At 50.0% G+C, this 12,082-nt stretch overlaps 1 protein-coding gene across 4 annotated transcripts in view; it reads left to right on the top strand.

Annotated features, from left to right (window-relative positions):
• Positions 1–8: 8 nt before the first annotated feature.
• CAPZB (capping protein (actin filament) muscle Z-line, beta) overlaps positions 9–12,082 on the top strand; it is a 129,383-nt gene continuing 117,309 nt past the window's right edge. For 2 of the 4 annotated variants that reach the window (XM_008589593.1, XM_008589598.1), the window contains exon 1: positions 15–180. In XM_008589593.1, the coding sequence (XP_008587815.1) occupies positions 178–180 (3 nt within the window). In that variant the 5' untranslated portion in view covers positions 15–177. Of the gene's footprint in view, positions 181–902; positions 1,423–12,082 lie in introns of those variants that run through there. The other 2 variants (XM_008589585.1, XM_008589576.1) reach the window with 2 other exon arrangements.

The following is a 12,082-nucleotide window of genomic DNA, read 5'->3' as shown; positions in this document are numbered from 1 at the left end:
CGGTCCTGGGCCCGGGCCGGGGCGGGGAAGGAAGGTGGCGGCGGCCCGGCGCAGGGGGAGGGGGGCGCTGACCCGGATGTTCACTCCTGGGCACCCGGGGAAGTGGAAGCGCCGGGTCCTGCTGCGGGGGGGAGAGCCACAGACGCCGGGACCGGGACCGCCGCCGCCGCCGCCACCATGGTAAAGGCCTCACGTCACCCTCCCCAGCCCGGGGGTCCCGCCGGAGCCCGCGTCCCCCTCTTCTCGCTGGCCCCCGGCCCGGGAAGGGTGGGTACCCGGGGGTGGGGGAGGGGCGGGGTCCGGGGCCCTAGGTAGACACCATCCCAACCCACTGGGGAGGGGACCCCCAGGCCGGCGTGGCTTGGGTGTGCAGTGACCCTGCCTCTTCTTCCCAGCCCCCGCCCTTGGCTCAAACTGGAGTCCCCTCTGCACCACGGTGTCCGGGCTGGTCTCCCCCAGAGCCCAGGCTAGACCCTCCTTCCCTCTTGGTCTAGGCCAGGCACCCCCCTCTGGTGACCCAGGTGTGGTCCCCTTTCCTCCCCCCCACCCCCGGCCCGGGCTAGGTCCCCTTCCCCAGTTCCTACGACCCAGGGTAGGCCGTGGTTTCTTTCTGCCATGGCCCAGGCTAGGCCCCCCCTCCATGGTCCAGGGTAGGCCGCCGTCCCACCACTCCCTTCCCTTCTCCGTGACCTCAGCCTAGATTTGTTTCCCCTCTCCTCGTGGCCTCAGCCCGAGTCCTCTCTTCCCCCTATGGTCTTAAGTCTGGACCTCCCCTCCTCCGCCGGTGGCCCCCGCCTGGACCCCACTCCTCCCCCTCCCCCTATGGTCCCCTTTCCTGGACTTCTCACCACTTAGCGTAGCCTGCGTCAGCCCCGCTCCGTCCCTGGCCCTTCTCCTCCCACCAGGGCTCTGCTCCTTGCCCTGCCCACGACCCAGGGGTCGCCTTCCCTATACCTAGGGTGCGCCTTCTTTGCAGCCTGTGGGAAGCGACGGGGTCTTGGTGCTCGGCTTTCTCAGGCTTGAGTGCTTCCCCTTCTGGGGAAGCCGCCTGCGAGCGAGTGAGCGAGGCAAGGGCGGGCATTTGTGTGCCCGGAAGGCAGCGCGGCGCCCTGCGGGCTATTCCCGAGGCCTCTGCTTCTGAGCCCCTCGGTGCGGTGCGTGTGGAGCGTCCTGCTGGGCGACGGGTGCCCGTGGCTCCCTGGCCTGAGTGGGAGCACAGTGTGAGGGTGGGGGAGCCAACAGGACAGGCATGAACGCACAATCGCTCTTGTGAGGCTGTAGCCCTGGGGGGAGTCACCAGGCCCTGAGTCTAACATAGGGCCTGGACACACGATGCACCCTAGCAGGCGCAGCCTCCCTTTCCCTCTGAATTGTCAGCTTGTACGGGTTGGAACTGCTGATTATGGAGGTGCTTCGGATCAGGTGAGCGAAACTCCTAGGGGAGAGTTTGTTTTGGTAATGAAGGCAGGTGTTATCCCGGCATTTTGAGGAGCCTGGGGTTTCACATAGGCCCCCACACATAAGCCTGCCCTCCATTCACTTTGGAACGTTCTGCAGAGCAGGCCAGCACTAGGTTGGAAGAGCAGAGGACTTCTATCTCACCTGGCTAGGAAACTTTGGAGAATGGACTGTCAGAGCAAAGACCATCCACCTGCTGCTTCCGGGCCCTGTGTGGGGCTCCCCCGTCCAGGGCAGGCAGATGTTTGCATGTGGACTTTGGGCCTCAAAGGGTTTTGAGGATCCCGGTTCTTTGTTTAATTAAAGGATGTTGCTGCTGAACTAGGGTGACTAATTCAGATTGGCTAAGTTTTTTCTTGATGGCTTCCTTTATATTAATTACAAACCTGGACAATGTCATTTTTAATGCCTTTGGATTTTTCCAGTAGCATTGGCCAAAAACTGGTTGTGTGGTGGAGTGGTCCTGAGGGGACAGGTCCCCAGGCCTGAGTGGACAGGGTCATCCCCAGGACAGTTTTAGTTGAGGACTTTAAAAGTAGGCTCAAGTTTTGTAAGTGTACTCCCTGGGCAGAAGCAGGAGAGGAAGGATGGAGTGGCCAGGTGGGGCTGCTGAAAACAGTCTACCAGGCAGGGAGGGGTGATTCTCCATGTGTGGTGGGAAAGACCTCATAATGATCCAGGAGGAGCACATGACACCTGAGGCTTCTCAAGAGTCTTGTACTTGGCTCTCACTTAGACAATCTGAAAAGACTGGGAGCGGTGGAGGAAAAGGGCCTGCTCTCTGCCTGACACTGTGCAGATAGTGTGGTCCACCCAAAGCTTCTGAGGTATTTGCTGTCCCCATTTTACAGGTGAAGAAGCTGAGGCTCAGGAGGTGGAGTAACTAGTTCAAGGTGTTGCTCAGTCTGTGGAGGAACCACTGTTGGTCAGTGGAAGCACATCTGGCAGGCTCCAAACTGTGTTCTTCCCGTTGTACCAACTGCACATGCGTGGGAAGATATAATGACTGCCAAAAAACATAGTAATGGGATACTAAACATGGCAAGGGGGGAGCCGCATTTGTTGTCTACCGATTATGCGCTAGATCCTTTGCATAGGAAGTCTTGTTTAATGGTGACACAGTGTTGTGGAGCTAGCATATTTAGTGTGAGGCCAGAACATGAGCTCTTTGAGGACAGGGATTTTTGTCTTTTGTTTTCCATGGCTGCATTGCTGGCGCCTAGAACAGCACCTGGAACTGAAGGAAATGGCTTGGAGTGCTCTCTTTGGGATGTGTCTATGTCCATGAATTTAGCCACTTGGATTTCGTATTCATTCTCTCAGCTACTTGTTCTTAGTGTCCCCTAGGCTTATTAGTAATTTCTGACTGCTTATTGTCAAATTTATCACCTACTTGAGTACTCTGACTGTCAAACCAGTGTAGACAGTTGGGGTAGGACAAAAATGGTTTTTATTTTCAGTAGGTTTGATGGTAGAGAAAACAGCTAGATCTTAGTTATCTATCGAGGGAAATAGTGGTTTGAAAAACAGATGCATTTGACTTTGCAGTGAATTCCATGATTTCTGTTGGCTTCAATTTTTCTTTCTCGGTTAAGATGCATGGGCAAATGGAATTTATTTGCATTCCCTTAGGTAATAATCTTACCATGTCTGTAAGTGCTTTACAGTTTGAAAGCACTTTTCTTTACACAGCTCTAGCTTCTAACTTAGGAATCATTGTAACTTAGAATTATGACTCTGGTGCTTCATGGTGGGGCTGTAGCAGTGAAGGGTCCTGGGGAGGCCCCCTCAGAAGGAGTTGTTACTCCAGCTCACAGATGGTTTTGCCTGACAGGAGCTGATAGGAGCAGCCTGTCATATTGTTACAAGGTAAAACAATATAGTTGACAGGAATGTGTCTTGGCTGATCATCTAGAGTAGAAAATATGTATAGTTCATCTCAGACCCCACGTGTATATACAGCCCAACTGGCTGTAACCCAACTGAAACCCAACTGTCCTCTTTTTGGTGGAATGCTTGTAAAAAGTAGTCAACGATCAATAGCTTGAGATTAAGGAAATGATAAGCCATGCCTTTGAAAGCAGATATTTCTATTTATAACTCAGAAGTCCTATACTTCTACATTCCATGGAGGAGGGAAGAGGACAGATCACTGATAGCACAGGGATATAGTAGCAGGGCAGGTACCTCGACCATTAGAATCCTGCTTCCCAGGCTGGGAAATGCTCACTGTTAGGCAAACACAGAGGCATGTTAGGGGGTACTGATGCTACAGGATAACATTGATTCACAGTGTATATGTTAAGTGCATCTCTGCAGTGATGAGCAAGACAGACAAGGATCCATGCCCTCACAGCTTACATTGTTGAGGGGTGGGTATGTCCCTCTTACCTAAAGTTTAACGGAGAAAAGCTTTTTTTAATATAACTGCAACACACTTGCATAAGCTACAGCAGGAAACTGAAGAGAAAGTTGGGGCTTTTACCAGGCTCAACCTCCAGGCCTCTTGGGGTGTGTCTGCCATCGGGGTGGAAGTGGATTGTACTATGCATGCACTCTATTCATCTGCACACGTGAAGCTCTCTCCCACCCAGGAATGAACCTTGCAGTGCTGTGGAAGGCCAGCCCTTCCAAGCTAGTAGCTACCGTCGACCGAGGATCTCCTGTGATCCAGAAATGTGACTTAGGTTATAGCTCAGCCCCCGTTTTACTTCCAAGGAATCTGAAGCTCAAGAGGTTGAGTGACCAGTATGAGTGTCAGGCCTGGGACTCAGATCCAGGTCCCCTCACTCCTGTGCCGGACACTTGTTCTGTTTCTCAGAAACAGCAGTAGAGCCGTGAGTACAGGATTTTGTCCCATTTCCCCCTGCAGCAGATCCCTCAGTGAGGGCGGGATATGGAAGCCCAAAGGACGCAATTACAAGATCACCCATATCAGGACCACCTAGAGCAATGCCCATATCCAGACCTCGGATTTTACAGCTGTTTCAGTGCAAGAAGATGGAGACTTAATATTTATGGGGTGCTAGCCATGTACCCCACACTCTGCTAGAGGCTGTAGCCCACTGACTTGTCCTTGCAACTGCCCAACAAAGAAGGTAGGCAACATGGTATAAGTTAGATTTAGGAGCAAGATTGCCCTCAGATAACAATAGTACCTCCTTATAAGGGTCTTTTGAGAGTTAAATGAGATAATACATGTCAAGTGCTTTGAACAGCTTTTGGCACATAATTATATAAATGTTAACTGTTATTATTGTCACCATTTTCCAGATGGGTGCTGAGAGGGGTATATGGTTAGTCCCTGTATAGCTGCTAAGTGGAGGAATTGAGTTTTCTAACTCCAGAGCAAACCCCTTTCCTCCACTCCTGACTGCCTGCTGATTGCTGCTTTGAAGTTTGCTTAGTTTTGGGGTGTGCTGTGAATGGAGAACTTCCCTAAAAGAGCCTGAGGCTCTGTTCTCACTGAAGGCAGGCTCCCTGTGAGCTGGGTACCATGAGTTGGTTGCCAGAGGCACATGCTGCGTCTTGGGTCCGGATGCCTTGTCTGTGCCAGCTGGAGGTTCCTTGCCCTCTTCTGGGCTTGGTAGAAGTGAAACAGGACTGGGGACAGAGAGTATGAGCTTCATGAGAGCAGGGATGTTGTTTGGCTCCTGCAAACCACCTCATACCTTGCACTGGCCGCCTGGCACTCAGCAGGTGCTTCATAAACACTGAATGAATGGGGAGAGCTGAGAGGTAGCTGCCTTTCTTTTTGCTGCCTGCTCCACAGAACAAGGCTTTGGAGTTGGATTTGAGTACTGTCTGCCACTCAGTATGTGACCTTAAGTGAGGATTCTGTTATCCCTTGGTCTCAGTTTCTTGATCTGTGCATGAGGATAACATTTTATAGGTTTACTGGGGGAAAAGAAACTTGTGATGTACTTAATCCAGTGCCTGGTGCACTATAAGTGGTAGCTATAGTTATCATTTGCCTTATTCTGCGTACCACAGAGTAAGGGACACAAATAGAAGCCATAATCCCTGTCCTTTTATCCAGGAGGGGAGGCTAGAGGCATCCAAAAAGTTAAGTGCAACAGGAGGGAAGTAGTATTCAAAAAGACTTAACAAGGGCCACGTGTGTGCTGTGGTCTGCCCATCCCTGTAGGCGTGGCTCATGTTTCACCTTTTCCACGAAGCCCTGCAAACAACTCCACTCCACAGTCATCTTGGGGATTGGGCAGAAAGCCCAGGAAGACCTTGCTCAGGCAGAGAGGATGGGGTGAGTACAGTCAAGGAGAGTCCATTCCAGGCAAGGGTTGGATGTATGGTCAGCCTTGGAGCTTTAGGGCAACCACGGAGTAGACGAGAGTGAGTCGCGGGATCTTCTGAGTTGCTAAGCTAAGGAGTTTGCATTTGATCTGGGACAGTGTGGAGCCAGCCAGTGACATTTTTGACAGGGCAGGTAGAAATTTGAGGCGGCTGGCAGAGCAGTGGTATTTTAGGAAGAGTCATCTGGCTGTGGTGTGCAGAAGGACTGGGGAGGTGACAAGAGATGGGAGGGGGGCATTCACAAGCATCAACCTGTGAGGGTCCCGGCCACTGTGGCTGTGGGTAGGAGAAGGAAGAGATGGTGGAGGAAGATAAAGATAGGAAGGCAGAGTGAGACGTAGTGATTTACCACCTCTGGGACTAAAGGAGACATTTCTGACCCCAGACCTCCCCTGTTTAGGCAATTTCGATTGGACGGTTTATCACTGAAACACAGCTGTTTCTGGTCAGTTTAAATCCTATATAGTGGTGTCTATAAAGCCTTGATATCCTATTAACAACTGAGTGGGGATTTCAGTCTTGGCTGCCCAGTGATCCAGCCAGCCATTCTGTACCTGCCGGTGGCACCAAGTCCAGCCCCACATGCACAGCTTTAGGCTCTGGTCCTACAGAGGTGCCCAAGACACCCAGTCTGCTGAGGGCAATGGCAGGGTGGGAGGCTCTGTATGGCAGCTGTAGGACTAACAGGAACTGGTTCTTACTGTCTGCTTTTTAATACTCCAGGCGACCTTGTGAAGCAGGTTCTCATGTCACCCTCGTCACGCAGGAAGAAACCAAGGCCTGCCAGGCAGTTCTTTTTTTTTTTTTTTTCCTTTTTGTCTTTTTTCGTGACCGGCAACAGATCGCAACCCTCAGTGTCGCGCCCGTACCGGACCGGGACCGGCCACGGGATCGCAACCCTCGGTGTTGCTCCCGCACCTTGCTATGTGCCAGACACTGTCTAGACTTTCCCCACATAAACTCACTTAATCTTCACAATTACTCCTACACAGCAGGTATGTGCCAGACACTGTCTAGACTTTCCCCACATAAACTCACTTAATCTTCACAATTACTCCTACACAGCAGGTATGTGCCAGACACTGTCTAGACTTTCCCCACATAAACTCACTTAATCTTCACAATTACTCCTACACAGCAGGTATGTGCCAGACACTGTCTAGACTTTCCCCACATAAACTCACTTAATCTTCACAATTACTCCTACACAGCAGGTATGTGCCAGACACTGTCTAGACTTTCCCCACATAAACTCACTTAATCTTCACAATTACTCCTACACAGCAGGTATGTGCCAGACACTGTCTAGACTTTCCCCACATAAACTCACTTAATCTTCACAATTACTCCTACACAGCAGGTATGTGCCAGACACTGTCTAGACTTTCCCCACATAAACTCACTTAATCTTCACAATTACTCCTACACAGCAGGTGAGGTCTGGGGTCAGAAATGTCTCCTTTAGTCCCAGAGGTGGTAAATCACTACGTCACGCAGGAAGAAACCAAGGCCTGCCAGGCAGTTCTTTTTTTTTTTTTTTCCTTTTTGTCTTTTTTCGTGACCGGCAACAGATCGCAACCCTCAGTGTCGCGCCCGTACCGGACCGGGACCGGCCACGGGATCGCAACCCTCGGTGTTGCTCCCGCCCCTTGCTCAGCCAGTGAGCGGCCGGGCTGTATGTGGGATCCGAACGCTTGGCGGGAGCGCCACCGCGCTTCCCAAGCGGCGCACTATAGCAGTGCGCCACCAGGCCGGCCCCCTGCCAGGCAGTTCTGACGGCTGTGCTGCCTCCAGTGGTTTTTCCATCAGGTCATTCATTCCCTGGACAGAGGGGTCAGATAGAGCTATTAGAAAACATTGAGTCGGGCCGGCCTGGTGCCACTTGGGAGCGCGGCGGCGCTCCTGCCGAGGGTTCGGATCCCATGTGGAGACCGGTTCCCGCTCACTGGCTGAGTGCGGTGCGGGCGCGACACCGAGGGTTGCGATCCCGTTACCGGTCAGTAAAAAAGACAAAAAGGAAAAAAAAAAAAAGAAAAGAAAACATTGAGTCGAGTCTTAAAGTTGGATGGAGGAGGCAGGTGGAAGCGAGCATGCCAGCGATTCTGGAAGACTCAGGGACAAGTGTGGAATGAGCATGGTGGAAGTCCACAATGCAGATGCAGGCAGGCATCAGGCGGCTGCTCACCTTCCCTCTTCCTGCTTCCTTCTGCTCCCACCCAGTATTTCTGACATCTCCAGAAACCTGTGAAAAGGTGCCTTTGTCTGTAGTTTCTAGTGATAAACTTCCAGTCCGATAGTCCTATTTCTTCTAAAGCAGCAAGCCTGTTGGTTAGCATTCACCTGCTGTGTAGGAGTAATTGTGAAGATTAAGTGAGTTTATGTGGGGAAAGTGTAGACAGTGTCTGGCACATTGTAAGTTCAATAGGATTGTTGGCTATTATTATTGTGTTTATTAACATAGGTGGTTGATAGATGGTATTTCATTTAACCTCTCAACCAGCCAGCAAGGCAAGTGCTAGCCCCTTTTTCTGAGACCCCAAGAAGTGGAGTCCCTTGCCCAAGGCTGGCAGTCTAAAGGGGTTTAGTCTGGTTGGACACTAGACTAGTGAAAACACCAGCGCACAGTGTTATCTGGCCTCCAAGTTCTCACCACATTGCAGATTGTAAGCAATTGTTACAACTGTCTCAGACACTGAACTTCTCCACCCTCTGTTTAAACTGCTCTGTGAAGCTTCCTCTTCCAGTGCAGGACCCTTCTGAGTTAGGATCTGCTTTGAAACCATTATCTTTTTTAACAGTATTTGGGCTTACTGTCTCAGAGATTTCAATAAGATTTAGGCATTACATTTACCAAGTGAAATATCTTTAATATAAAATATTAAGATTGTGAAAAGATGCCTTTGCATGTACTCTTTCTTCTGGGGTAAATGAATAGCAAGAAGCTTCCATTTAGAATTGAGCCAGTGGCATTTCCTGGTGGTACCAATGCCCTTTTCCCTTCTCAGTTGTAGCCATGATTGGTAGATGCAGAGTTTGGGTCTGGGTTGCTCATGTTTTGTGTTGCTACTCAAGGCTTCTCCATTATGAGGTTTTGGCCCTGATGGGCTATGTCTGGTTTCACATGTTGCAGGCTTCCTGCATTGCAGTTCTGTGCTCAGAAACTGGGAGGAGGAGCTGTTTTCTACCATGCTCTCCTGGTGAAAAGTCTGATCTTAGGGCACAGTGACTACTGAAGGAGCTACTCTTAAATTTCTCCCGGCCTCACCTCTGGTTTTGTTTTTATTAGGCCTTTGCTTCTCCATGTCAGTATGTGGTCCCTGAGGCTGGATGTGGACCTCTCACTGGGGAACTTGATCCCCAACAGACCAGTGGCCAGGCTTGGCCATTCAGGCTGCTCTGTTGAGAATTTCTGACGTGAGCTGTCATCACTTCCTCAGCAAGTGCCCTCCACCCAGCTCCTGACCTGAAACCTCTTTGTGGCACTGGGCAGTGGGGACTCTTGCTTGTCCTGAGATTTGAGATCTCTGACTTGGTCTTGAGGAGTGCACTTGGGGTACAGGAATTGAAGTTTCCCTGAAGTAGCAACCTTCATTCCATAGCTTATGAGGTCCCCATTAGTCACAGCAGTAGCCCCCTTCTCTGCCAGTGTTTCTGCTGGGTGCCCACAGTCGTTATCTCTAATCTTCTCTGCCCCAACCCTGTGAGGTCTATTTCCTCATTTTGCAGATAAGGAAACCTAAGCTCAGAAAGGTGTGGTAACTTGCTAAAGGGCCCCAGCTTGTTAGTGGCAGTTACCCTGCAGACCCAGGACTGTCCCACACAAAAGCTCATGCAGGTGGAGTTCTGCTGTCTTGTCCTGGGGTGCTTATTTCATAGATGGGGAAACTGAGGCCGAGAGGTTCCCCGGTAGGTCCATCCACAGTGACTTAGTTTAGGAGATTTTTTTGATTCAAGTTGTTCAAATGAAAGTGGATGGAGCTTTGTGCACTGCAGTCTTTTTTTAGAAAGATGCCTGCTGAACCTTAAAGTGTTAGATATATCTTAGCTTACCATCAGCAGGGGTACGCGCGGCATCCTGAGCGGGACAGTTCTTTGTGTAGGAGTGTCCGCATCCCTGGCTCCCACCTGTGACATGAGTGCCAGCAACATGTATTAGTCATATGACAGCCCCTTGTTGGGGACTGTTGGTTGACAAAACCTTGCAGGGTTCCCTTACCTTTTTTACCTGTGAAACCCTATCAGCATTTCATGTGGTTCAGCCTAATACAGACTAAACATGAGGGCAGGGGGAGTCCAGTGGGAGACTCCAGCAGTGTCCAGATCTCCCTATGGACCTCAGCTCTTGGCCAGACCTGGCTTCCCATGAGGCTAAACCATTCTTCAGCATCAGATGGAGAAGCTGAGTGGGGTCCACCTCCGAGGTCGGGTCAGCACACTCTAGCTGTTGTGCCGCTCCTGGTGCAAAAGACTGCCTGGAGGTGCTGGCTGGGTGAGATTGATCCTGACAGTGGCAGATATTTACTGACGGCTCTGCATGTGGTGGGCACTGAGCACTGGGCCCAAATTCACATGGCCAACCATTCTTGGGTTTCTGAAGATCCCAGGCAGTTTTGATTCCTGAGTCCAGGAGCAGTGAAGAGCAGGGCTGAGCCAGAAAGTCTGGGTTCACGTCCAAGCCATGCATATCTGGGCAGTTCCCTTCATTCTATGCCTCCGTCTCCTTGTCTATGACATGAGGAGAATAAAAATAGCTATTTCTGATGGATTTATTATTAGCAGTGGCATGGACTCTTAGTATGTTATTAGAGCCGAAAAGGGCTTAGCATGTGGAAACTCCCTTTACTTTGTGTTAGGAGTTTGGACTTGTGATCTGTGCTTTATGTCACAGAGGGGGTGTGGCTTCTTCTGTAGCTTGCTGCAAACTCTTGTTAGCTCTGGACCTTGCAGAACATCCACATGCCTTTCTGTGAACAAGTTGTTTGAAATGGTGCTTTTGTTCAGGTGATAATACAAGTTACTCTTCTGGAAAAGCACTTAATGTTTTCTTTCTCCAGGTGTGAGTGGCCAGCCTAATGTGCCAGTTACATTTGGTACCCAAAGCCTTTGCGGGAACCATGGCATGGTTCTTGTCCATGCTCTGTGCCAGACCCTCCCCACACCCCACAGGTATTGTGCTGGTTTTCTGACCTGTTTTCTCCTCTTCTGAAGGTGGCAGGTTTTCATAGGCACTCAGTTTCTACTAACTTGTGTTGCATTTGTAAACTGCCAGAGACTAATCAGCCTTCACTGCCTCCGGGGTTTAATATTCCATGTTAAGGGCATGTGTTTTGATTTTTAAGGCATGTAGAGTGTTGGGGTTTAGGGATATAAGGAGGCAACAAGATAAAAGAATAGTGGGATGAAGAAGGCCTCATTGGAAGGCAGCCTGGCGTAGGATAGTGGAAGAAGCGTCCCAGGTCCACATCTCACCGAGGCTGCTTATGAACTGTGCAAGCTTGAACCTTAAACTGTGCAAGCTTTTAACTCCATCTCTGTGAGCCTCGGCTTCCTAATCAGTAAAATGTTGTACTGTCCTCCTCTTTGGGATAGTTGAGAGGATTAAATGAGTAATGTATATATGAAATCAAGGTGTCAGCTGGGAAAAAAAAAAACAGTGTACATAAAGTGCTGTAGCTCAGGCCTTACATGTGGGCACTTATACAGGCTTGTTATTATCTTTAGGAATTCCATCATTTGTCATGCAAATGAGCACCCTGGATTGGGTCTAAAAATCCCTGTACCAAGTAATACTGTACATCTAATATGCAGGTAGTAATGACCACACTCAGGAGAGGCCTTGACTTTCAGGTTCAGGGTGCTTGCTCTTGGGCCTCTCAGATCATTTGCTTATAGGGTTTACCATGCAAGGGGACTTGCACTGGGCCAGTCTGTGTGTGCTAAACATTATAGGCACCATCTCATGTATTCATTCCCATAGTCTTGTTGTGCACCTATTTTGCAGACATGGAAATGGAGGCCTGAGAGGTTAAAAGGTATCTTGTACAAAGTCACACAGCTAGTAAGGGGCAGAGGTGGCCTCTAAACCCAGTCCTTTCTGATTCCAAAATGCAGCCCTCACATACACCCTGGAGGCTGGTGCAAGGATATCATTTTCATACACTGAGAAAAGTGTTGATGATTCTAACAAATGTTCTCTAGTGTGTTTTAAACTTCTGCACCTGAAAGTGGAGTATTTCTTAGATGGCTGTCCCTGATTTTGCTTTGATGACTTGGAGCCCATCTTTTTTTTTTTTTTTTTTTTTTTTTTTTTTTT

The sequence above is a fragment of the Galeopterus variegatus genome, unplaced genomic scaffold (genome assembly GCF_000696425.1).
Source record: "Galeopterus variegatus unplaced genomic scaffold, G_variegatus-3.0.2 Scaffold137, whole genome shotgun sequence".
In the NCBI taxonomy this organism is placed as follows: Eukaryota; Metazoa; Chordata; class Mammalia; order Dermoptera; family Cynocephalidae; genus Galeopterus; species Galeopterus variegatus.
The sequence above is the reverse complement of the archived record's forward strand: the minus strand, read 5'-3'. Positions and strand labels throughout refer to the sequence as shown.